This window comes from Artibeus jamaicensis, unplaced genomic scaffold, assembly GCF_021234435.1.
Source record: "Artibeus jamaicensis isolate MK-2021 breed Jamaican fruit bat unplaced genomic scaffold, CSHL_Jam_final contig_1132, whole genome shotgun sequence".
Classification (NCBI taxonomy): domain Eukaryota; kingdom Metazoa; phylum Chordata; class Mammalia; order Chiroptera; family Phyllostomidae; genus Artibeus; species Artibeus jamaicensis.
In genome coordinates, this window is record NW_026521221.1 from 7,289,712 (window position 1) to 7,316,076 (window position 26,365).

The following is a 26,365-nucleotide window of genomic DNA, read 5'->3' on the forward strand; positions in this document are numbered from 1 at the left end:
TAAGTACGCATACACTTCTTTTTGCTCCTGTGAATAATCCCAGCCTGCTCTTCAGAGAGACCACGGCACGCAGAACTGGAAACACAGCAGGATTTTCCAAGCCAGCAGGAAATCAGCTTTCACTAATTTTTTTGTGAAAGTACTTATCTGAAAGGTACTAGTTTTTGTTCATACTTAAGTTTATATAAAGCTAGTATTTCTAAATCCAACTCCTTCCCCTTCGTCTCAAATTAAAATTTTGTCAACAAGATACAAGTTAGCTTTCCCTGGCCAGGTTGCTCAGTGGTCGGAGCATCATCCTGTACACCAGAAGGTTGCAGGTTCAATTCCTGGTAAGGGTGCATATCAAGGTTGTGGGTTCGATTCCATCAGGAGGACCTGGATGGGAGGCAACCAACTGATGTTTCTCTCTCTCCCTCAAATCAGTAAATATATCCTTAGGTAAAGATTTATATATAGAGAGAGAATTTAGCTTGATAGTCCAGAGCACAGGCTCTGGGACCAAGCACCTGGACTGGTGTCCAGCTGTGTCACTTACCAGCCATTGTCCTCTCTGGGCCTCAGTTACCTTGTCTGTAAAAAGGACTTAAAATAGTACTTACCTCAGAGAATGTTCTCTAGTGCACGCACCTAGGGAGTGCTCTGCAAGAGTGAACTATTACTGCAGTCACCTTCCCCTTGGGTCAGGGCAAGCTTTTTCAGATAAAGTCAAGGCCCTGCCTGAGAGTGAACAATGCAAATTCACCAGGTCATGTAAGGTCCACAGTTTTGTTTTTTGTGCTTCAGACAGGGAAAACAAAAAGAAACTAGCATTTATTCAAGTCATCGTTCTAATATACTGGTATTGTTATTGTGTTTATTTTATAGATGAGGAAAAAACCCAGCTTCATTGAGTACTTGCCTGAAGCCTCATGGGTAAGAGAGGCAGGGTCTCAGAGCCCAGGTCTGTTGTTGCTCCCAAGACACCCCCTTTCCATCTTCCCCTTCAGAACTGTGGCTACAAAGCAGGTTACCTGTTGTTTTATTATCTTTTGCCTTATATACAGTATTTACCATTGTGACATTTGGTCAGAGATCTTCTTAAAATTTTGTGTTGTAACCCATTGTATTGAGACATTATTCACGTTCACGATGCACCCATTTTAACTGCACAGTTCATTGAGTTTTGACTGTGTGTCCCCCGATGTCATCACACCACCACAGTCGACATATAAAACATTTCTGTCTCCCCTGAAACAGTCCCGGCCCTGGCTGGGTAGCTCAGTTGATTAGAACGTCGTCCCCATCTGCCAAGGTTATGGGTGGATCTCTGGTCAGGGCACATACAAGAATCAACCAACTAATGCATAGTAAGTGGAACAACATGCCCTGGCTACTGTGGTTCAGTGGATTGAGTGGTGACCTGCAAACCAAAGGGTCACTAATTTGATTCCCAGTCAGGGCACGTGCCTGGGTTTGCCGGCCAGGTCCCCAGTGGGGGGAGTGCAAGAGGCAACCACACACTGATGTTTCTCTCTCCATCTCCCTCCCTTCCCTTCTCTAAAAATAAATGAATAAAATATTAAAAAAAACATTTATGTACAAATCTTTCTGTGGACATATGTTTTCTTTCTCTTGGGTAAATATCCAGGTATGGAATTGCTCGGTCATAAAGGAAGTGCATGTTGATAGTTGTACTATTTCATATTCCCACCAATAAGAAGTTCCAGATGCTCCACAGCCTCACAACCCTTGGTATTGGTGCTCTTTTTTTTTTTAATATTTTATTATTTATTTATCTTTAGAGGGGAAGTGGGGGAAGGAGAGAGGGAGAGAAACATCAATGTATGGTTGCCTTTTGTGCGACCCCTGCTGGGAACTGGCCTGCAGGGAACTGGCCTGCAACCCAGGCATGTGCCCTGACTGGGAATCGAACCGCGATCGTGTGGTCCGCAGGCCCGCGCTCAATCCACTGAGCTACACCAGCCAGGGCTATTGGTGCTCTTTTTAAACATTTTGTATTTTACTGTTGTTGTTGCTATTGCTTTTAAATACAAAAATCTTATCATTTTAAAAGTAAAGTAAATCTTATCATTTAAAAAGTTGTAAAACAGCTTCTGCAACAGACCATTTTCGGTGAGTATATAGGCAAGTTTAATTCAGATACATGCAGTGTGATACAGTATAACCATGTAAATGCATATTAACATGTCAAGTCATGCATTCATTCAACAGACACTCCCCAAGTCCCTACAGCGTGTCAGGTCTTAGCATCTAAAAGTTTGGAGACAGATGAGGGCTGGTTGTTAGGTTTTATGGGGTTTCACATTAATCAGAGGAAGTTCTGATTAGGCACCTGGCTTAGGCATCTTTTGCCTGAGGCCTCACAGGTAAAGAGAGAGCCAGGATCTTGGAGCCCAGGTCTATCCTAGACTAAGGAACCAGTATGAAGCATAGCGACTGCCTATGAGGCAGTGCTCTGAATACCATTATTTCCTGGGCACTGTCCCCAAATGTCTCTAAGTGGACTGGCTTTCAGAGAATCCCAGAATGTTGAAGATGGTCACAGTTGAGGGAAGTTGAGGTTGATGGTGGAGGAGGAGAGGAGCTGAGTGGCTAGGTGACTTGTCCAACAGCAGCGTCTGGTTGAGTGTGATTTTGTATCTGAAAAGGGGGCCTGGAAAGACGGCATGGAGCGGGTGGAGGGGACAGCCCAGGCCAGCCCGGGAGGGGCTCCTGCAGAGGTGGTACAGGTGCACAGCACGGACCCCACCAAGGCACCCATGCTCCCTAAAAGAAGTTTATAAACTATATCAAATACTAAAACTTAGAATTTTAAGACCAAATAGTTGCAAAGGATACCAATTCTAGCATATTGTTAATATTGATGTTTAAATAAACTACTACTTTGCTCTTTTAAACATATATATTGGAACCTCAATACTAAAACAATCTGATACGCTCCATCATCCCTTAAAAAACATGTGAACTAGCTCTTCTCTGACAGTTGGAAATTTTACATTATTCATTTTCTCTTTCAGTATTTCTAATCTTACTGTAATGTATGTTATGCTTGAAAGTTTTTATTGACACCTTATCTGAATTATTTTTAATTAGCATATATATATTTAAATATTATAATGTTACATTTATTTTTTGTTGTAAGGCTCTGAGTTTTTATTTCGCTCACCACCTGGCCCTGGGTGTATCCAAATTCATTACCTCCCGTGTTGAGGGGCATGTCTTTTTCTCAGGTGTCAGGCAGGGTGCAGAGAATCAGTGTCACTGAACTGTCCTAGGCGACCATGTCCTCAGAGTCAGGGCCGTCACTGGCGGCACGACCTATACCAGGCTGGGGGACGGGAAGAATGGAGGCAAAATTTTCTAGGTCTTGACATTGTTTTCTTTTGAATTAAGTTATTATAATATCATCCAAATGATCAAAACATAAACACATTACACATTTTCATAAAAATATACATAAAAAGTAAAATTGTATTAGAAATACATCTCTTGATGACATGCATAGGGATTTTTTGTTTTTATTTCAATTAGTTCATGTATTTGTGGATAGAATGCTTGACTGAAAGAAAGTTCAGCATCAATTCTCTTCTTACATATTTTTTGTTTTGTGTTGATATAAATGTAGAGAAACTTTGTTCACATAAATCACTAGATAGGAATGACAGGAGCTTTGGTATAACAGTGGTGTTAGAATATTTGACCCCCCCTTCAAAGTTACATGCCAAAAATGTTAGTGATTTTTTTTCAGTTAGCTAAAACCTGCTTAGGTTCTCAAATTGCATTCAAGTTAAAGAACTAGACACCATCTGATGTTCAAAGGACTTGTTATCTCGTCTTTGCTGTTTCTGTGGGAACACCAACAGTAATTCCAGTGGCCTCTCTGCAAATGTTTATGCCCTGAAGCAATGCACTGTGGTGGAAGGGGTGTTCCGCCATTCAAGTTATTGAGTGGTCTACTTTCTTTTCCTTGAAGAGAAGTGGGGGAGGTGGAAGGGAACCTACCCTTTGGACCTTCTCTTGCTGGTTACTTTTGGAAAAGAGTCAAGGGAAGCTGGGGCTCTGGACACCAATTCCCTTACAACTATTGGTTTATTATGTCCCTTAGGATGTGTGAATCCTAGTTTTGAGGACTGCAGACCTGAGGATGCTTTTATTTCTTACCTAGACCAGTGTCCTCTTCCCTGCTGCCCAATGGCTTCTTTGGGGCCACTGGGCCTACAACCCTGGAAGGTGGTGGGGAAGAAAGTGAGCAGGCTGGGTCCCCAACTGCCTTGCGTGGGGCTTTGCCATTTACTCAGCGGGAGAAGAGATAATAGTAATAGGAAGGGAGTAGGCTTTTTGAGAATTGAGGAGATTTGGGTAGGTTTGAAACCAAATAGGTAAAAGAATAGATTTATGACCTCTTGTAAAGAGTTGTGAAGAGGCTGAGTGAGCCAAGAGACTTCCTTTCTTCAGCATATTTTAATAGGAGCCAACAATGGGCCAGGCCCTGTCCCAGTACGGGGTGCACAAGACACCTGTTCCTGCCCTCAGTGAACAGTCAACCCAGGGAGGAAAAGGAGGGTGGGGGAAGAGAGGAAGTGGGAGGAGAAAGAAGAGGAAGAGGGGAAGAGGAAAGAGACAGAGGGAGAGGAAGGGAGAGAGAGGTATCAGGCAATTGTAATGCAGGGTGGTCATTATATAGGGTAATCAGCACAGGGGGCTCAGGAAGAACCTAGGAGGGGCCCTGATCCTGGCTGGAGGAAAAGTATCAGGAAAGCCAGTCCAGAGAACACAAAGCCCTAGGAATAAATTCTCAAGCATCTGGAGGAGCTGGTGCATTCTGGGCATATCCTTAGATCAGCACTGAGAGATAATAACAGACCCAATGGAGTTTAATGGAGTTTAACTGACAATGAGGCAAAGAACTGCTTGGTTTCCTTAATAAGTTTTGTGGTTCTATGTTAAAATGTATATACAAAAGAAAAAAACAAAAAAGAAAAAAATGTATATACATATGTTGTCATGATTAAAAATTAAATTTCAGGAACTCCCGGTTAAGATGGAGGTGTAGGTAGTCATGCTTTGCCTCCTTGCACAACCATAGAAAGAATTACAACCAGATCTCAAAGACAAATAACAACCAGAATGTCAGAAAATCAAACCGTATGGAAGTATGACAACCAAGGATATAAAGAAGCCACATTCATTCAGAAGGGTAGGAGGGGCGGAGTTGCAGAGCAGGGGTATAGAGGATGCAGTGAGGTGTGGAGAAGCGGTGGCAGCGGAGGAACAAACGGTTCATGTGTGGTGGATAAAAATCACAAGGGACACCTTGGGAACCAGTGACCCTGGCCCTAGGCCAGATTGCATAGTCCAGAGTTCCAGCACCAGGAAGATGCTGGAACCCCCATCACCTCTGGCTATAAAACCCAGTGACATTGGGGCAGTAGAAGAAACTGCTGGATTTTTGCTACTGAGAGGGCCCACATAGACTTAGAACATATGCAAACCCCAGGGGTGGCTGGAAGGGCACCAATCACATATGGGAGGTGGGTGGAAGCAGGGGGAAAGTGCCCATTAGGCCTCCAGAAGCCAGGCAGCAGCACTGACCCCTCTCTGAGCTCCCCACCCCACACCCCCACAGAGCCACAAAGCAGTGAAGCAGGTTGCCCTGCCCTGAAATCACCTACGGCCCCACCGACACAATTTACAGGTGCCTTTCCTACATAGCCCACACTACTAAGACAGGGAGTTGAAGCAGCTCTACCTAATACATAGACGCAAACACAGGGAGGCTGCCAAATTGAGGAGGCAAAGAAATATAGCCCAGATGAAAGAAAAGAACAAAACCCCAGAAAAATAACTAAATTGGAGATAGTCAACCTATCAGATGCAAAGTCAAAACACTGGTGATAAAGATGCTCAAAGAACTCACTGAGTAAGGCAACAACATAAAGGAAGAAATGAAGAATACCCTAAGTGAAATAAAGAAAAATATACAGGGAACCGACAGTGAAGGGAAGGAAGCCGGGATTCAAATCAACAATTTGGACAAAAAGAATAACTAAACATTCAACCAGAACAAAAAGAAGAAACAAGAATTGAAAAAAATGAGGAGAGGCTTAGGACTCAATGGGACAACTTTAAATGTACCAACATCAGAATCACAGGGATGCCAGAAGGAGAAGAGGAAGAGCAAGAAATTGAAAACTTATTTGAAAAAATAATGAAAGAAAATTTCCGGAGGACTTCCGCCAAGATGGAGGCATAGGTGGATGTGCCATGCCTTCTCACACAACCAAGTTTAGAGACAACTAAATATTAGCAACAGAAAACACAGCCAGAACACAGAAAATTGAACTTTTCGGAAGTCCATTAACAACAAATTCTTCAGTCTGACCGGTAAGGGGTGAAACCAGCGGCTGGTGAAGCGGGATTGCACAGGTCTCGGTCAGCCGGACTCAGGCGCGGAATCCAGACGCGCAGAATCCAGGTGCAGGGTTGGACCTAGTGAGCGACCGAGAGAGCCACCAGGCCAGCGACCTCGGGGGAGACAGCGGGGGAGCGGTGCTGCGTGTTGACTGTGGTCGCGCATTTGTGTGTGGGCGGACAGGAGAGGGAGTGGGCTGTTGGACTGGGGGCGGGCCGTCCCCCCGCAGCAAGCTGCAGGGAGAGCGCCGCCAGTTCCCTGCTCTGACCCCACCTCCACATACAGCGTCATAACCCAGCGACTCTGAGTGGCCCGGCCCAGGGGAACCACCTAAGACCTCGCCCAGCTGTGAGAAACAACAGAGGGGGTCGCCATTTCCCCGCTCTGACCACGCCCCCACATACAGCGTCACAACCCAGCGACCTGGGAGTCCTAGGCACCGCTTCTCACACTTAAAGGGCCAGAACAGACCAAAAATGATGCAAGAATATCTCAAAGCCCCAGAGCCCATAGATCTAAGCGATGAAGAAATAGCAAAACTCTCAAACGCACAGTTTAAAACACTGGTCATCAGGATCCTCACAGAACTGGTTGATTATACCGACAAATTAGACAAACATATGAAGGCGAAACTAATTGAAATGAATGGAATTGCACAGGACACCAATAGCAATGAAAAGGAAACTGGGACTCAAATCAATGGAGTGGACCAGAAGAAAGCAAATAATGGCCAAACAGAAAAGAGTCAAGAAGCAAGAATTCAAAGAAATGAGGAGAGTCTTAGGAACCTCCAGGACATCTTTAAACGCTCCAACATCCGAATTATAGGGGTACCAGAAGGGGGAAAGGCACAGCCACCAGTGGAAAACTTATTTGAACAAATAATAAAGGAGAATTTCCCCAATCTGGCAAAGGGAAATAGACTTCCAGGAAATCCAGGAAGCTCAGAGAGTCCCAAAGAAGTTGGACCCAAGAAGGAACACACCAAGGCACATCATAATTACATTAGCCAAAATTAAAATGAAGGAGAGAATCCTAGAAGCAGCAAGAGCTAAGGGGACAGTCACCTACAAAGGAGTCCCCATCAGACTGTCAGCGGATTTCTCAAAAGAGACCTTACAGGCAAGAAGGGGCTGGAAAGAGGTATTCCAAGTCATGAAATCCAAAAACCTACAACCAAGATTGCTCTATCCAGCAAAACTTTCATTTAGAATGGAAGGACAGATAAGGTGCTTCTCAGATAAGATCAAATTCAAGGAGTTCATCATCACCAAGCCCTTATTATATGAAATGTTAAAGGGACTTATCTAAGAAAAAGAAGATAAAGAAACATGAACAGTGAAAGGACAACAAACTCACAGTTATTAACAACCACACCTAAAACAAAAGCAAACTAAAAGGACAGCTAGATCAGGAGTGGAAACATAAAAATGAAGATCTCAAGGAGGGTTAGCAACAGGGGAGTGGGAGGAGGAGAAGGGGGGAGAAGGTACAGAAAATAAGTAGCATAGACAGTAGATAGAAAATAGATGGGGGGGCAAGAATAGCATGGGAAATATAGAATCTAAAGGAATTGAGACACATGGACATAAACTAAAGGGAGGGTAATGGTGGGGACAGGGGGTAGGGTGGAGGGGAATGAAGGGGGGAATAGAACAACTGTAACAGCATAATCAATAAAAAAAATTAAAATTAAAAAAAAAAAGAAAATTTCCCTAATCTGGTGAAAGAAATAGACATACAAGTCCAGGAAGCACGGAGAGTCCCAAACGAGCTGGACCCAAAGAGGACTGCACCCCAAAAAACACAAGATGACAACAAACTCACAATCATCAACGACTAAATCTAAAAAACAAAAACAAACTAAGGAAACAAGCAGAACAGGAACAGAATCATAGACATAAAGATCATTTGGAGGGTTATCAGCTGGGAGGGGAAGGGGCAAATGGGGTGGGGAAAGGGGCAGAATGGGCTGAGAAAAGGTACAGGGATTAAGAAGCATAATTAAGAACAGGGGGATGTTAAGAATAGTATAGGAAATGTAGAAGCCAAAGAACTTATATGTGTGACCCATGAACATGAACTAAGGGGGGTGGGAATTCCCAGAGGGAAGGAGGGTACCAGGTGGAGGGGAGCAAAAGGGAAAAAATTGGGACAACTGTAATAGCATAATCAAGAAAATATACTGAAAAATAATATAAAAGAAAATCAATTTCTAAACAAATGCCTAAATGTCCCATGAAGAAGAATTTTAATTGATGTATACTTCACCTTCCAGGAAACATAAACCCCCATCCTTAAGCATGGGCTGTGTGTAGTGACTTCCTTCCACAGAGGACAGTACAAAAGGGGGAAAGAGAAACTTTAAGGTGGAGAAAGCTAACAAATACTACCTCAGTCAGGTGATCAAGGTCAACATCAACAGTGATAAGTCATGTTAATGGTATGTACCTTTGATATGATGTATGGTAATAATACTTTACCAAACCTATAACACCTGCTAACCATGAAAAAAAGATATGAGACAAATTCCAACAGAGAGCATCCTACAACACTCCTCAAAATTGTCAAGGTCATCAAAAACAAGGAAAGTCTGAAAAATTTCCATGGTCAAGAGGGATGGGCCTAACATGACAACTGAATCCCTTCTGATGTCCTGGCACAGAGAGAGGATGTTAACTAAAAACTAAGGAAGTCTGTATTTTGAACTAAAGCACGGACTCTAGTTAATAACAGTGTGTCAATATTGGTTCACTAATTCTAACGAGTGTACCATACTAATAATGTAAGATGTTCATACTAAGGGAAATTGAATGTGAGGTATATGGAAATGACTACCTTCTCACTTTTTCTGGAAACCTAAAACCATTTAAAAAACACCTATTTTTAAAAAATAAATTACTTATGTCAATTAAATGATTCCTTTTGGCCTGGGTCTTCATTCAGCTCACAAGTACTAGTAATAGTCAACCCATACTAGACATTTTATAGGTATGGGCACAATGCTGAGTGATATGGATACCTTATAACACTCAAAATAGTGTAAGGCAACTTTTTCTCATTTTACAAATGTAAAAACAGAAGCATGACAAAGCTCATTCATGCAACTGTTTAATAAATATTTATTAGTGAGTTAGTGACTGCCCCACAGGTGTGGGGGTCTCTTTCAATTAATTCCCTGCAGGGGCCTCAGATGCCAATGTTCAGATTGAGCTCAATCACATGGTCCTAGGTCAAATTCACCTGCTTTTGCATACCAAACCTCTCTCCCTGGCCCAGCAGTCACCCTTTATCTGTCCCACAGCAGCTACCACCTGGTTTGTGAGGGGTAGGAACTAGTGGATCTGCCTGCAGCTGTGAGTTCCCTAAGGCACCTCTGTATCCCTTTGCTCAGCAAAGTTCAAGTTATTTCCCACAGTCAGCTTCTGTTATAAAAGCATAATGCCTACACTTCATAATTAGGTGCCAGTAAATGGTGAGGACAAGAAAAGCCATAGCAGTTTTGAGGGGGAGCTGTACAGGTCCAGGGAGACCTATAGGGAGGACTGGAGAGTGGCTGTCAGATTAAAGCCACATTTGGAGTTTATGGAGCACGTGCTGTTAGACATCACGCTATAGTAGTGAGCTTTCTACCAGACAACCTCATTTACTCTTCCAAACAGACCTAGGTAATCATTGTATCTATTTCTGTAGACGAGGAAACTGAAGCTAGGAGCATCAGGTGTGCAATGTCACAGCTAGAGTGACTGGGCTGGGCAGGGATAAGAGCACTGGTCTGTGGTTCTTATTCCAAAGTCTAGCCTAAGGATTTAGTAATGAGTATGTGGAAGAATACAGCTGTAATCACCTCAACAGGGAGTATGTACTGTGTCTGTAGCAAGCAAAACCCACTCAGGCCCCACCCCACATCTCAGAGAGCAGTGGAGCCCAATAGGGAGGCTTTGGAAACAGTCAGACAGCTGGAAGGACTCTGCGTCTGGGAGACACAAACCACCATGCTAATGGGCTCCATGCAAGGAGCACACTCTCTCTGCACAGTCCAGATCTGAGAATCAGGTGGGCCCCCCACCCTCTTCTCTCAGCTTGCACTGGGGACATGGGCAATGTGCTTGGATTTGAATATTGCCTCCTGGCTTCCCACTTCCTGGCCACAGGACCTTGGACAAGTTGCTCCACAATCGAACTTCAGTGTTTACTTTTGTAATGTGGGGAAAAGAGCAGTGCCTACTTCATAGCAATAGTGTGTGCTCAAAATGAAATAACAATGATTATTAGGGACTTACTGTAGTTTGGTGCTTGGAACATTACCAGTACTCGGTAAATGTATCTTTTATGGTTATTTGACCTTTGGCTGGAGCTGTTTGTGTTTCCCTAGTGCAGATAACAGGTGATCTGGTGTGGAGCCTCAAGCAGGGAGCGGGGTAGCTCCCTCGCTAGGATCACTTTTCCCAGGGAGGCAACATCCTGCCTAATGCCCAACTCCTGCAACTTCCAAGCTCGACCTATCTGAGGCCTGTTAGGAACCGGCTGCACAGCAAGAGATGAGCTTGAATGAAATGCACTTGAATCATCTGGAAAACCGCCCCCCCACCCCCTACCCCCCCTCCCCGCGCGGATTCTGGGTGCATGGAAAAATGGAAAATGGTCTTCCACTAAGTGGTACCTGGTGCCACAAAGGTTGGGGACTGCTTCTTAGACTATGGGGCAGCGCCCCTGGCGGCGAGAGCGGCTCCCGGTTGCAGGTTATGATGGGGAGAAGTGAGACCCTGGAGCGATGGGTGCTTATCTTGGACAAAATAAGCAGTCACCCTATTCTGGGGCACTCCTGGCCCAGAGAGCCCTCGGTGGGGGCTGGTGAGGGTCCAGTTCTTTGCACCTGGCAGGGAAGTTAGGCAAGAGTATCCTGGCCACACGGTCTACCGTGCAAACCTGGACAGTTTTGAGAGCAAAGGGGGAGCTTTTTGTCATTATGCGAGGGGCTACCCGTTAAAGCAGGATGGCGGTGACTCTGGCCAAAAGCCTCCTACTTTAGCAAAGCAGAGTCCATGGGCCCCATAAAGGAACAAACTCCGAGTCGCCAACGAGGGAGAAAGAGGGAAACCCAATCGCAGTCGCACTCCCGCAAGTCTGTCATTTAGGACACCATACTTGCCTCCTAGGGCGGATCGTCCCTAGTTCCTGCCAGATTTTGCAGTTATTTGTTCCTCGCTCCTTCATACAGCGCTGTGGCCACATCTGTGGGTTTGCCCCTGCTGTGCCCTAGAGACTGGAACAGTGCCTGGCACAGAGAGTGCACTCATTTGTGTACTGGGTGAACAAATCCATCAGCCTCTTTTCTAGCATTAATTATCTATTTATTGGCTCATCGTCCCTGTTGTATTATGACAGTCAAGAGCAGTACTGTACTTTTACTTATCTCTATGACTAGCACATACCAGAGGCCAGGCACAGAGTAAGTTTTTGTTGAATGAGTGAATGGAAGCAGTCTGACACTCCTTAGCTGTGCCTTTTCTTCTCTGCCGCCTCTTCTTGCTTCCCCGCACACAGAGGAGCCACTACGGAGCAGATTAGAGGCAAGTTAGGTAGTACATGGCTTCCCACTGGCTGGGGCACTCAGCTCTGCCACTTTCTGGAAGCTGGTGGGCCCGCGGATGCGTGAGAAGAGAGATCAGGACTGCTTGCCTGTGCTTTGCGAAGGTAGGAACGAGAAAAAGATTAGATTGAGGAAAAGAAGGAGGTTCTTCTGGGGCCTAGGGCAGCGAGCTGTTTAGAAAGGTGGGAGTGGAGCTGGGTAGGATGTGTGAGCGAAGGAAACCAGGGCATGAAATGTGCTGGGGACCGGCGAGGCTGGAGCTGGATAGCGCTGGGTGGATCGGAGAAAGCGGCTGAGAAAGCCAGGATTACCTCCTAGTGCCAAAGCCCGAAACTGCAGCAAGGTACTGGAAGGAGAGGCTGTTGTTTGGCGGGGCCAGTCCACCACTCCGCTGGTCTTCAACAAGGACGCATCCAGGTCTCCGCCCCCAGCAGAAAACCGCAGTCACACTCCCGGGTCCCTACCTCCAGCAAAGAAGACTGGGTCAGGCCTTACTCCACCCACCCCCCTGGCCCGCTCCATTCACTACTCGCGACACCTCCCAGTGGCCGCCCCGGCGCTGTTCCTGCGCCTGCGTACGTGAGCGTCTGAGAACCCGGAAGTTACGTTATAGGCGCGCGTCTCGGGGGCGGGAGTCAGCTGAGCAGCCGGGGCGAGGTTGGGAACACCTGGGTTATGCTGTACGGAGTCTCTGAGCTCTTGGGGGCGGGAGTGGTGCAAGACTGCACCAGATTCACGGGGGAGGGCTCCCTGGTCTCCTCGCTCTATAAGGCGAGAGTGAGATCCTCCTCTGTATTATAAGAGGAGGAGTCAGCGGCGGATTGCCGGGACCTGTCAGATCTCTGTCTAGGCTGGGGAGTCGCAGGTTCCAGTGGGGACGACAGGGATACTTGGGGGAAGCCCTGTTGTAATCTCTGGGCTTGGGACGAAGAGTCTATAAACCAGGCACCATGGCGTCCATCCTGGATGAATATGAGGACTCCTTGTCTCGCTCGGCCGTCTTGCAGCCCGGTTGCCCCAGCGTGGGCATCCCCCATTCGGGTAAGGGAAGGGAGGGCACCGCCATCCCTCTCAGCTCCCCTGACGCCTGCGGGGTAGGAGTCGGGAGGGTGGCTCCAGACTTCTGGTTCACCTCCTGGACCTGTAGTTTGGGTCTAGGCCCCTCATTCTCCTCAGGCTCTTTTGGCCCCCATCTGGTGGATGGTTGAAGATTGAAAGAACAACAAGAACAGCTATGTAATCTAGGCCGTGCCACTAGGGTCCCCCCTAAGAGGGAAGTGGGACCCAGATAAGGAAGTGACTTGCCTACAGGGCTACACTTGAGAAATGAGAATAGGCTTCAGGATTTACCTGATTCTGTGATTTTCTCACCAGGGCCCTTCTGGTGGGAGGAAGATAGTGGGCCATGAAACTAGTGAAAGGGGATTGTTGTAGGGGAAGGAATGAATTTTGTTATGGAACTGAAGGAAATGAAGTGTTTTAGGCCTGGCATTGAGGGAAAATTTTTGTAGAAAGTAGTACAGGATTGGCTGGGCGTGTGTGAAGTATTAGAATATTTTGAGCAATAAAGGATTGAGATTGAGGTAAAGGATTGAGAGTAAAACCTAAAGAGAAAGCAGCTTCAGTTTGTTAGCCAACCAACTAGAACAGTTTTCCAGGATTCCCTCTACCTGTATTCCTCTGGATACTCACCGAGGGCATAACTGCATGGGCAGAGACGAGGGGAAACAGTGGAACTAGAGGACGCTACTTAAGCAGGGGTTGCTGGGCCAAAGATTGATAAGGGAAAATGTCCAGCATTTTCCTCCATTATCACTGGGAGCAGTTACATTTTGGTGAAACAGGGTCCCAAGTGTTCTAAGAATCAGCCCCTCACTGCTGTCAGAAGTGTGGGAAGAGCCCAGGACCCCTAATGTAGGGGTGATTAGCAAACTACTTGACATATTGATATTAAACTATTTGTTAACCGAGGTCTTGGGGTAGGAATATATTGGGGAAGTGGAGAGGAGCTGTTTTTTATCATCGTTGCTTCTCCTTACCCTTCCTCCATCTCTTCCATAGCCAAACTTTTCTTTGCTCCTTGTCTGTAGGGTATGTGAATGCCCAGCTAGAAAAGGAAGCGCCCATCTTCACGAAGCAGCGCATTGACTTTACCCCCTCTGAGCGCATCACCAGCCTTGTCGTCTCCTGCAATCAGCTCTGCATGAGCCTGGGCAAGGATACACTGCTCCGGTAAGTGAGGGTCCAAAACTTACAGGAGTATGGAGTGGAATGGTGATATTTTGGGACTGTTAACTGACTCAGGTTATTCTGCCCTCTGGGTAGGTAAACACAGAGGATTGGGAGTTTTCAGGAAATATCCTTCCCAAAGAGAAGCAGTGTAGTGCAGTAGTTCAGAATCAGGCAGACCAGGGCAGGCATGGATCAATTGGTTGAGGTGTGTGCCTGTAACCTAAGGGTCACCAGTTCAGTTCCAGGTTATGGTGCTTTCCTGAGTTGTGGGCTCAATCTCTGGTTGGGTCGCATGCAGGAGGCAGCAGATCAGTGTCTCTCTAGCACTGATGTCTGTCTGCCTGTCTGTCTGTCTGTCTGTCTCCCCCCGCCTCCCTCCTTCCCTCCCTCCTCTTCCTCCTTCCCTCCCTCCTCCCCTTCCTGACTTCCCCTCTCTCTCAAATAAGAATGAGAATAGGGGCGGGTGGGAAAAAAAAAAAAGAATGAGAATAAAAGAAACCTGTTTTAAAAAAAGGACTCAGGTAGACCTGCGTTCAAATCCCAGGTTTCTGCAGATTCCAGCTTTGTCACTTAGGAGCTATGAAATCTCATGCAAGTCACGCAGCCACTCTGAATGTGTCCCTTCATCTGTTAAAGATAATACCAACACATAAGTTAGCCACTTGGATCAGTGGAACTGTCTAGAGTCCTGAAATAAATCCACTATAAAGACATAAAATCCTTCTATTAAGACATAGAAATACTATGTCTTAATAAAGCTGGAAATAAATATATAAACAAAAATAATATATGACAAACGTATTAGGAAAATTGTTTATCTATCTGGGATAAAACAGAGCAAAGCCTCTGTATCACAAAAGTGAATCTAAGTGGAACAGTTATTTAAATATAAAAAATAAGCCCTGGCTTGTGTGGCTCAGTGAGTTGAGTGCCAGCCTGTGAACCAGAGGGTCTCTGGTTCAAGTCCCAGTCAGGGCACATGCCTGGTTTGCAGGCCAGGTCCCCAGTATGGGGTACACAAGGCAACCAAACATTGACGTTTCTCTCCCTCTCTTACTCCCTCCCTTCCCCTCTCTCTAAAAATAAATGAATTAAAAAATTTAAACAGCAGTGTGAATATTTTAAAAATTATTCATAAATGTCTGTGTTCTGGAGCTGCAGAAAGACCTTTTACTTCAGCTGGAAAATTCTTGCTCTGGCTGGTGTGGCTCAATAGATTGAGCTCTGGCCTGTGAATTGAAAGGTTGCTGGTTCGATTCCCAGTGAAGGCACATGCCTGGGATGTGGGCCAGGTCCCCAGTGGGAGGCGAGCAACAGACAACCAGTCCACGTGTCTCTCCAACATGGATGTTTCTCTCCCTCCCTCCCCTTCTCTCTAAAAGTAAATAAACAAAATCTTTTTTAAAAAGTCCAGATGCCACAGGAAGAAGAGACAATTGATTGCATAGCAATTGCCGTTGTGACAAAACAAAGGCAAAAAAGTCTATGAGTCAAGTCAAGACAAAGGTGGTGGGAAAATCATCTTTTTCCACATGACTAACAATTTACCATCTTGTTTCTTAAAAAGCCCGTACAAATTAATAATCAGACGATTCAGTAGAAAAGGGAGGGCAAAGAATATAAACAAGCATTTCACAGAAGAGGAACTCCAAATTTCCGTTAAACATCTGAAAATATTTTAAACTCTGGGGATGCAATTTAAAGTAACAGATGCCATTTTTCCAAAACCTATCAGATTGGCAAAAATTAGAAACAGGAATTTGCGGTGTTGGTGAAGATACACAGAAATGGACTCTCGTACATTGCTGGTGAGAGTATAAATTGCCTCCATCTTTTTGAAAAATAATTGGTGAAGTTTATTAAAATTTAAAGTATATGTAACTGACCCAACAACCCCATTTGGGGGAATATACAGCAATAGAAAGAAAAGTACCAGTTTGCAAGGGTATAGATTCAAGGACATTGATGGCAGCATTATTTGTGGCAGGAAGAACTGGACTCGAGCCAAATGCTTATCAACAGGAAAATGATGAATAAATTATGGTTCAGTCACAAAAGAGAATATTATGCAGAAATTAAAACAATGACTTAGAGCTGTATCTGTTGATTCGGTGGAATACATATGAAACATCTAAGTGAGGAAAGAAAGTTATAAATTAATGTGCATGTATACACACATATATATAATATGAAGCCATTTTTGTCAAAATTGACAAAATAGTCCTGGCTGCTGTGGGTCAGTGGATTGAGCACCAGCCTGCAAACTAAAAGGTCACCGATTTGGTTCCCAGTCAGGGAACAGGCCAGGGCTATCTCTAGCACATTGAGGTTCCTTCTCTCTGTTTCTCCGTCCCTTCCCCTTTCTAAAAATAAATAAATAAAATCTCTTTTGAAAAATGACAAAACAACCCTATTTATGTTCATGGAGAAAGATGTTAACATCAGTTTTCTGTGTTGGGAATGACAAGTTTGAGAAGAAAATCATTAACTTTATACATCTTTGCATTGACTTCTTTAGTTAGAATGAGCGTATACTTTGAAAAGAACTTCATAAAAGAGATATAATTCAAACAGGAGCATTCCTCAAGTTTTTTGTGAAAATTAATTGAGATCATACTAGATTAAGCTCTTGGCATGGTGCTTGATATATAGAAGGTGCCCAATAACCATTAGCTACTATTTGTTCATTTTTCACCCAGAAGTCTGGGGTACCCCTGCCCATCTTCCCAGATGCACTGGAGACCTGCTGAGCAGAGGAAAAGACTTCTGCTCAGTGGACTTCTCAAAATGAGATGCAGGAACTTTCAGCTGAGGGTTAAGTAGGACCCTGTGTATGTTTTGGAATTTTATGTGTGTATATAGATTTCAGGGAAGAAAGGCTGTGGCTTTCATCAGTTTATAAAGAGGTCTGTGATTGGAGAAAAGGATCTGCCCTTCTCTTGTCCTGACAGCATTGACTTGGGCAAGGCAAATGAACCCAATCACGTGGAGCTGGGGCGCAAGGATGATGCCAAAGTTCACAAGATGTTCCTGGACCATACAGGTGAGTGGTGATGGAGGTCTGAGGGGGTGGGGTGGGGGTGAGGCTAGGGTTAAGTCACTGCCTGGGTGGGTGGGATCTGAGGGTGGTTGGGGCAAGGAGGAGGCTGAGTGTGGGAATAGCAGCACCCTTTAGGATCCATGTTCTCCCCCCCTCTAGGCTCTCACCTGCTAATTGCTCTGAGCAGCACTGAGGTCCTCTATGTGAACCGTAATGGGCAGAAGGTACGGCCTCTGGCACGCTGGAAGGGGCAGCTGGTGGAGAGCGTGGGCTGGAACAAAGCACTGGGCTCCGAGAGCAGCACTGGCCCTATCCTCGTCGGCACTGCCCAAGGCCAGATCTTCGAAGCAGAGCTCTCAGCCAGCGAGGGTGGGCTTTTCGGCCCTGCCCCAGACCTCTACTTCCGCCCGTTGTATGTTCTAAATGAAGAAGGGGGTCCAGCACCTGTGTGTTCCCTTGAAGCAGAGCGCGGCCCTGATGGGCGAATCTTTGTTATTGCCACCACTCGGCAGCGCCTGTTCCAGTTCATAGGCCGAACAGCAGAGGGAGCTGAGGCGCAGGGCTTCTTGGGGCTCTTTGCTGCCTACACTGACCACCCACCCCCGTTCCGTGAGTTCCCCAGCAGTCTGGGCTACAGTGAGTTGGCCTTTTATACCCCCAAATTGCGTTCTGCGCCGAGGGCCTTCGCCTGGATGATGGGGGATGGCGTGTTGTACGGAGCACTGGACAATGGGCGCCCTGACTCCCTGCTGAGTGAGGAACGAGTCTGGGAATACCCAGACGGGGTAGGACCTGGGGCCAGCCCACCCTTGGCCATTGTCCTGACCCAGTTCCACTTCCTGCTGCTGCTGGCAGACCGGGTGGAGGCGGTGTGCACGCTGACGGGGCAGGTGGTGCTTCGGGATCACTTCCTGGAGAAGTTCGGGCCGCTGAGGCACATGGTGAAGGACTCCTCTACCGGCCACCTGTGGGCCTACACCGAGCGGGCCGTCTTCCGCTACCATGTGCAGCGGGAGGCCCGTGATGTCTGGCGTACCTACTTGGACATGAACCGCTTTGACCTGGCCAAAGAGTATTGTCGAGAGCGGCCCGACTGCCTGGACACCGTCCTAGCTCGGGAGGCCGATTTCTGCTTTCAACAGCGTCGTTACCTGGAGAGTGCCCGCTGCTACGCTCTGACCCAGAGCTACTTCGAAGAAATTGCCCTCAAGTTCTTGGAGGCCCGGCAGGAGGAGGCTCTCGTTGAGTTCTTACAACGAAAACTGGCCAGTTTGAAACCAGCCGAGCGTACCCAGGCCACGCTGCTGACCACCTGGCTCACAGAGCTCTACCTGAGCAGGCTCGGGGCTCTGCAGGGTGACCCAGAGGCCCTAAACCTCTACCGGGAGACACGGGAGCACTTCCGTGCCTTCCTCAGCAGCCCCCGCCACAGGGAGTGGCTCTTCGCCAGCAGGTCCTCCATCCACGAGCTGCTTGCCAGCCATGGGGACACGGAACACATGGTGTACTTTGCTGTGATCATGCAGGACTACGAGCGGGTGGTGGCGTACCACTGCCAGCATGAGGCCTACGAGGAGGCCCTGGCCGTGCTTGCCCGCCACCGGGACCCCCAGCTCTTCTACAAGTTCTCACCCATCCTCATCCGTCACATTCCTCGCCAGCTGGTGGATGCCTGGATTGAGATGGGTAGCCGGCTCGATGCCCGGAAGCTCATCCCTGCCCTGGTGAGCTATAGCCAGGGCGGCGAGGCCCAGCAGGTGAGCCAGGCCATCCGCTACATGGAGTTCTGCGTGAACGTGCTAGGCGAGACTGAGCAGGCCATTCACAATTACCTGCTGTCATTGTATGCCCGAGGCCAGCCAGCCTCTCTGCTAGCCTACCTTGAGCAGGCTGGGACCAGCCCGCACCGTGTGCACTACGATCTCAAGTACGCACTGCGACTCTGTGCTGAGCACGGCCACCACCGTGCTTGTGTCCACGTCTACAAGGTCCTGGAGCTGTATGAGGAGGCTGTGGACCTGGCCCTGCAGGTGAGCCATTGAATCTTCACGGCCTCTAAGAGAGGGGCCTGGAGACCAATAGCTTCAATGCTGACAGGCTGGAGAGGTAGGTGGCTGTGGCCAGGGTGTGCTGTAGTATAGAATTATAGAGGTTAATTTGCAGGGACTCAAGTCAGGCTTTGAATTCTGATTCTGCTCCTTTCTAAGCTGTGTGACCTCAGACTAGTCCCGAACCTGTCTGTTGTCTCAGGTTATTCATCCACAAAATGGGGGTAATATTATAGTACTTTCCTTATAAGGTTGATTAAAGTACTGTATGTGGCCCTGGCCAGGTAGCTCAGTTCGTTAAAGCATCATCCCAATCTGATAAGGTCACCTGCAAGAATCAACCAATGAATGCATAAGTGAGTGGAACAACAAACTGATGTTTCTCTATCTCTAATACCAGTCAATAAAATTTTTTTAAAAGTACTGTATATGAAAAGCACTCAGAATGGTGCCTCTTGCTTAGGTAAAGGGTGCATACCTGCTAGCTACTGTGTATGGTCCCAGGTGCAGAAGCAGAAGATGCTGAGTGACATTTCTCAGATCATGAATTATTACCTAAAGAACTTAAGTGAATCAGAATATGTGAAGGTGGGCCCCCAAATCTGAATTTTGACCATGTTCCCCAGGTGAATTTTAAGTTCACTGAAATTGAAGCCCCACCGTCATAAGTAGCTCTTATATAGCTGTGACAGGGACAGGCCTGTCACTGAGATGGGTTCCTATCCTGGCCCGAGAAGCCCCTCCTTGTTTGCTGCCGGGAGCGCTGGGAATCCTGCCTCGGGGTCTCCCTGGGCATCCGTGTCTCCCATGGTCTCTGTCCTGGGTGGGGAGGAGGGTTGACCCTAACACCCACCGTTTCCCCACAGGTGGATGTGGACCTGGCCAAGCAGTGTGCTGATTTGCCCGAGGAAGATGAGGAACTCCGAAAGAAGCTGTGGCTGAAGATTGCTCGGCACGTGGTGCAGGAAGAGGAAGATGTGCAGACAGCTATGGCCTGCCTGGCCAGCTGCCCCCTGCTCAAGATCGAGGATGTGCTGCCCTTCTTTCCTGACTTTGTCACCATCGACCACTTTAAGGAGGCGATCTGCAGCTCCCTCAAAGCCTACAACCACCACATCCAGGAGCTCCAGCGGGAGATGGAAGAGGCCACCGCCAGTGCCCAGCGCATCCGGCGAGACCTGCAGGAGCTGCGGGGTCGCTATGGCACTGTGGAACCCCAGGACAAATGTGCCACCTGCGACTTCCCCCTTCTCAACCGTCCTTTTTACCTCTTCCTGTGTGGCCACATGTTCCATGCTGACTGCTTGTTGCAGGCTGTACGGCCCGGCCTGCCGGCCTACAAGCAGGCCCGGCTGGAGGAGCTGCAGCGCAAGCTGGGGGCTGCTCCACCGACAACCAAGGGCTCTGCCCGGGCAAAGGAGGCTGAGGGTGGGGCTGCCGCTGGGGGCCCCAGCCGGGAACAGCTCAAGGCTGACCTAGATGAGCTGGTGGCGGCTGAGTGTGTGTACTGTGGGGAGCTGATGATTCGCTCTATCGACCGGCCCTTCATTGACCCCCAGCACTACGAGGAGGAGCATCTCAGTTGGCTGTAGGAGGGGGCTGCCCCTGATGGGGGCAGGCAGTCAGGAGCAGCTGCTAGTCCAGTCTTGGGAAGGCTGCGTGGCAGTGTGTACTTAGTCATCTGGAGACCCCTGGGCTGCAGCTATGGGGGAGTGGAGGGCCAGCCCTCGCCCAAGGGGCTCAGCTCTGAGTGCACCTGCCCACTGCTCATACCCTTCTTCAGAGCTGCCTTAGAGCCCTGCTGTTCCTCCAGGCCATCAGCCTGCCTCCCAGCAGAGAGTGCAGGCTGGAGAGTCACAGTTCTGATCGCCTTTCCATTCCCTCAGCATCTAGCAGGTCGTTTTTTCCTTTTCACTCTGTGCACACATCTTGTTCACCTAGAGTGAGAGCGCCATTCTTCCTTTTCACTCCGTGCCTCTTCTCCCTCAGAGGAACCCCTCTCGTCTCTCTGCCCCCAGGTCCCAGAAGTGAAAAGAGCCCCTCCAAGTCCTGGGCATGGGGACTGGGAAGGGCTGATGGTGGGTGTGCTCTTGTACACTGGGGCTCCACGGTGAGGTGTGTCCTGGGCCCCATGGAAACAGTGGGAGCTGATAGTGGGTTGGAGAGGATTAAACTGTCTGCATTTGATTGATGGCTTCATGTTGATGCTGGGCTGAGTAGTGTGTGCGCAGTCCCCAGAAGGGACTGGGGTGCCAGAGCCCTACATGCTGTCAAGCCTTGGCCTTTGCTTCTTCACCTGGAGGTGTGACAGGGCGATTTTGCCATTTTCTGTTCCCTTTCTTGTCCCCCTACTCTATCCTCTGACCCCAGGCTTCAGCTGGAAGTTACGCCTACCATCTTGTCCATGAGCAGGGACTGTTCTTCCCTTTTGCCAGCAGGTGGTGTTGCTCCCCCAGACTCCTTTGCCTCGGGCAGCTGGAGGTGCTGACTCCTCCAGTCACTCTCTCCCTGGGTGCTTTCAGTCTGCTCCTTCCCTAGTTGTCCCAAGAATCTTCTGGGTATCTCCACCACCTGACCATGAGCCTAAGCCCACCTTTCCTCCTCCCTTCACCAGCCCTTCCACATGTTAGACTTTACTTGCCCCTCTCTTTACCAGCCTGGATCCCCACATTCCCAGGTTCTGCCCGGCTTTGGTACTTCCCTACCACTGTCTGGCACTCAGCCATAACGTCAGGGCCCAATGTGGAGGTGGGACTGCCACTGCCACCAATCATGGCATTTGGCAGATAGGTTTTTTTCTGCCTAGCTCCCATAGCTTGTCCCTCCCCCCAGATTACACTTCTTTAGTTGTGGCTGGCGGCTAAGCCACAATGAAAGATTCTTAGAGCAGGGCCTTCCTGTGTCATCAGCTGAGCACCCTTTGCTCCAAACACCGGTGTCCACAGTCCACTCCCCAGCTCTGCGGGTGTGGTCTGTCAGCCGCCAGACTGAAATGAAATAATCGGGAATCGGCTGGAGTCAGGGCACTTGGCTGGTGTCCGCAGGCTTTTCTCTCTTTGCTGCAGCCAAATCCTCTTCCAAGACTTACCCCCCGCAGTCCCGGTGGAATCTTGTCCTGCTGAGTTCCCCAACCGCCAGAGCAACAGCGTCTCTTCAGGGCCTCTGCCACCTTCGAGGGCTGAAAGCTGCTCATCTTGGATGAGCCTCAGCTTTCTATCTTCTCCCAGAACCAAGAGTGGGAGTAAACGTGTGTGTCAGGGGGTGGGATCTCGTGGGATAAGTACAGGACATCATAAACCTATTCTCTCTCCACTGTTCCAGGAAGATTTGGAGGGCGCCTGCTCCCTCTCCTCCTGTGGCCTAAAGCTCCCCTCACGTCTAGACATGTCCAGTAGAGGGCTCAGGGGAGCTGCTCCCCACCCCTGCACCCCCCAACCCCAGTCAGTGTTCGGTATAAACCTTGGCCTGCCACTGGCACGGTCCCTTGCTTACTTAGAACAGCTTGGGGCTTCTGTCTTTGCACATAATGGGTGCCTAATATATGTTAGTTAAACAAACGCTGCCTTATTGCTCCCTCCTCTCAGGGGACTTGGCTAAGACAGCCTGGGACGCCCCTGCCCCTTCTGTCCTCTCCTAAGCCTGCCCATCTGGTCTAGGCTGCTTCCTCTTTCCTGGAAAAAGGCCCCAGGCTTCCCTGGCACTGACAGAATGGGGTTCCGTTGAGTCAAGGCAACGGGAAGCCACAGCTCTTAGATCCCTGGAAACCAAGCAAGGCCTGGAATGAAGGGGAGAGAGAAGGCGCTTGAGGGCCTTGGCACTAAGCCTGGGGGAGGGCCAGAAGGGGGTGGGGTAGGAGAGCAGCTGCGAGAGCAGGGGCCAAGATGAATGAGCTGCTCCTGGAGCGGTCACTGGAAATAGAAGGAGTGGCCAGTCAGTGACGCTGGGATCGGGGCAGGAGGCCTGTAAACAAGGAAGCCACCTGGGGGAGACACAGGGCGGCCACTGGTCCTGAGAGCAGGTGCTTCCTGAGGCCCGCCCTTGAGAAGGCCCTGGGGGGCCGTTTGGTCAAGTCCACAGTGGACACTAGGGGACGCTGTCTACTGGTTTCCCAAACCCACCAGCTCCCTTCCACAGTTCCTGGGGGAGTGGCCATCAGAGGGTGTGGTGGGCCAGTGTCTGAAGCCCTGCTTAGCCACCTGGCCACCCTCCCTTCTCCTGACCCTAAGGCACACTGGCCAAGGGCACCAGCCCTGGCAGGGAGGGCTCAGGACTCAGAGCCTGAGCAGCCTGGGTGTGAGCTCCTGCTCCCGGGACCAGCAATTCCTGCAGTTCCTGCCTGTGCCACCAGGGCTTGGGTCGCAGGCCTGCTGGCACCAACCTCATTGGTTGGGAGGGGGCTACAAGGCCACCAGGCTCCAGGCTGCCCTGGGCGCTGCCCCCCTGGCGCCAGGGAAACAAAAGGTTAGGAGGCCCAGAGGGAGTTATCTGGCCCCACTGGGTGGGGGGAGCAAGAGGGGCACACCTCCCCGCAAGTCCCCCAGCTCTGCAGATTCTTCGAGACACTTTCACAGGCGGAAATTCCCAGAGGTCAGAGGAGGGAAACGGTTAATTCCTTTTATTCAATGGGTCCCCCCCTACACGCCTCCCCCAACTTCCTCCCTCCACTTCCCGCCCCCCCCTGTGTGAACAGGAAGTGGAGAGGAAAAGGCTCTGAACGGAGCAGCTGGGAGCAGGAGGCAGGGAGTGGGCGGCAGGCTTGGTGCCAGCCCTGCCCCTCGTGGTTACTTGCTGGAGGGTCAGACCCACAGTGGCCTGGGAAAGAACCTGCAGCCCCGCAGGTGAGTGGCAGGGGGCTGGGAAACAGCCTAGGGTCCAAGCCCCCTTGCCTCAGCCTACTCCAGGGTCACAGGTTGCTGCACTGGCACTGGGACCTGCAAGGCATCCTCTGCCCAAAACCTAGCTGCAGCCCCACCCCCACTGCAGGCTGGTCATCCCGAGGCTGGCAGGCATCTCCTCAGGCAGCAGCCAGTCCTGGCACTGGCTCCAACCACTCAGCCCCTTGGCCCTGACAGCTCTTTGAAGCTCATGCAGCGCTTCCTGTTTGGGGCGGGCTATGCCAGGGCCCCTCCTCCACCATTGTTCTGTAGAGACCATAGGTCCATCTGTTGCCCCATGGTGGGGCCCCTAGGCTGTGCCACAAGGGAGCAGCACCACAAAGGACCCTGCTGGCAGCTTTGCTTATGTGGAGTGCGGCTGCAGCAGGTTGAGGGTGAATGGTGGTCAGAGCTAGGCCCGGGGTGGGCAGCAGGATAGAAGCAGGATGCTAGATCAGCTCTTGGGCAGCTGCGGCCCTTAGATTTCTCCTCCACCTGGAACACGGAGATGATTATATTCCAGGGGTGCTGAAGCTGCCAAGGCAGGGAAACCATTCTTATGCTCAAATTCCAAAAGGGAAAACAGATGCAGAAACTCAAACTTTGGTCTAGGATGGGTGATAAAGGGGGCATAAAGGAGGGTTCTTTTTTCAAGGGGATTATTAGCGCCTGCTGGAGAATGCCCCCTGTTTGGTGCTTTCCTCTTCCTGAGCAGCTTTGCCTTTTCTCCGCTTTTGCCTTGAAGTAGCCCTTAAATTTGGCAGTTAGAAAACATGAGGTCATGGGAGGTTAGGGGCTCTAGGTTGGCGACCAGCAACTGATGTTCATGGAGAACAAGCCAGGGCAGACCTGGCAGTAAAAGAGAAAAGGGCACTGGTATGGCCCCAGGAAGCCGTGTGCTCTCCCGGTCCCCAGGCTGCCTGCTATGGCCAAAGGTCTGTTTGTGTTTCCCAGGTGTAGGGGCAGGTGCCGTGTATCTCTGTAGCTTGCCTCCTCTGCCGTAGCTTCAACCCACGGCTCTGACCTCAACCTGCTTCCTCCCCCAGGGCTAGGAACCCAGACATGGTCTAGCCCACTTCCCTCCCCAGATCCTGCGGCTCCTCTCACCAGCCCAGGATCCGAACTGCCTAGATCGTGGCTGCCCGAGGTCAGAGCTGCTCAGAGGCCATGGGGTGATGTGGGACCCTAGTTCAGATACAAACTTTCATGGACATCCAATACCTGAAATTCATATGCTAAGCTTCCTGGGGGAAGCCAGGCTTGGGGCACAGCCCTATTCACTGTCCTTCCTGCCCCCACCCCCATCCCAATCTCTAGGGGATGCCAGGAGCCCAGTTTGAAAATCACTGAGCTGCCAACTCCACCCTCTGATTTTACAGACGCTGAATCTCAGGAGAAATTGGTGGTGGGCACGAGGTCCGTCCAGGGTCCTGCCCCTTCTTGAGACTGACCATCAGTCATCAGCGATCCTACACCCACCGGGAGCCAAACGCTTGTCCAGGCCCTTGGTTGTGCTCATTCTTTTTTTTTCTTTTCACCTGATGGTATTTTTTTTTATTATCATTTGAGGGAGGGAGAGCGAGACAGACAGACAGGCTTATTGATTTTAGAGAGAGGGGAAGGGAAGGAGAGAGAGAAACGTCTGTGGGAGAAACACTGATCAGGTGTCTCACGCGCGCGCCCCAGACAGACTGAACCGGTGACCTAGGTGATGCTCTAGCCAACTGAGCCATGAGGCCAAGGGCCATTGTGCTCATTTTTCATCTCCAGACAAAGTGGGGTTGTGCTGAGGGACAGGGAGGAGATCTGGAAAGAGCAAGGGCAAGTCTCTGCCCTGTCATTTACCAGCTGTCAGTTTAATCACACCCTCAGAGCCTCAGTTTCCCGACCTGTAAAATGGGAGTAAATGTAACAGACCTGAGAGGCTCGGGTAAAGCCCAGAGCAGAGCAGTGCAGCGCATCATCGCCCAGTTAGCCTGGGACCTGGCGCCTGAGCCATCCCCGTTGGCGTGCTTTCTCCTCTCTTGGACTCTGTGCCTCATTCCTCTAGGGCCGGCACCCTGTGAGCCCTCTCGTGGCTCTTCCCTCAGAAACCCCTCTGATCTCTTTGAGAATCAGGTTGAAATTGCAAGAAAGAGGCTCGCTTGAAAAGGTTTTTCTGGT

The 26,365-nt window shown here is 49.3% G+C and overlaps 1 protein-coding gene and 1 long non-coding RNA gene across 4 annotated transcripts; one reads left to right on the forward strand and one right to left on the reverse strand.

The window, feature by feature from the left end:
- Positions 1-1,965: 1,965 nt before the first annotated feature.
- LOC119061285 (uncharacterized) lies at positions 1,966-12,538 on the reverse strand. Of its 2 annotated transcripts, none has more exons than XR_005084749.2 (4): positions 12,320-12,538; positions 11,851-11,970; positions 3,202-3,331; positions 1,966-2,769 (listed from the first exon to the last, which is right to left on the reverse strand). It is a non-coding gene; the product is annotated as an uncharacterized LOC119061285 (long non-coding RNA). The 2 variants fall into 2 exon arrangements; XR_005084748.2 differs by having other exon boundaries at positions 3,170-3,331.
- Positions 12,539-12,641: 103 nt separating this feature from the next.
- VPS18 (VPS18 core subunit of CORVET and HOPS complexes) lies at positions 12,642-21,515 on the forward strand. Of its 2 annotated transcripts, XM_037161792.2 has the most exons (5): positions 12,642-13,049; positions 14,099-14,240; positions 17,192-17,283; positions 17,440-19,310; positions 20,195-21,515. In XM_037161792.2, the coding sequence occupies exons 1-5, from the start codon at positions 12,959-12,961 to the stop codon at positions 20,918-20,920; spliced, it is 2,922 nt and encodes a 973-aa protein (XP_037017687.2). In that variant the 5' UTR covers positions 12,642-12,958; the 3' UTR covers positions 20,921-21,515. The 2 variants fall into 2 exon arrangements, with proteins under 2 accessions (XP_037017687.2, XP_037017689.2); XM_037161794.2 differs by lacking the exon at positions 12,642-13,049 and having other exon boundaries at positions 14,152-14,240; positions 17,103-17,283.
- Positions 21,516-26,365: the final 4,850 nt, after the last annotated feature.

What these genes read in the sequence shown, in the direction of transcription:
- VPS18 (XM_037161792.2), top strand. Translation starts at nt 12,959, where the DNA reads ATGGCGTCCATCCTGGATGAATATGAGGACTCCTTGTCTCGCTCGGCC. An exon ending in GATGTTCCTGGACCATACAG is followed by an intron (nt 17,284 to 17,439) that starts GTGAGTGGTGAT and finishes CCCCCCCTCTAG; the next exon opens with GCTCTCACCTGCTAATTGCT. An exon ending in CTGTGGACCTGGCCCTGCAG is followed by an intron (nt 19,311 to 20,194) that starts GTGAGCCATTGA and finishes GTTTCCCCACAG; the next exon opens with GTGGATGTGGACCTGGCCAA.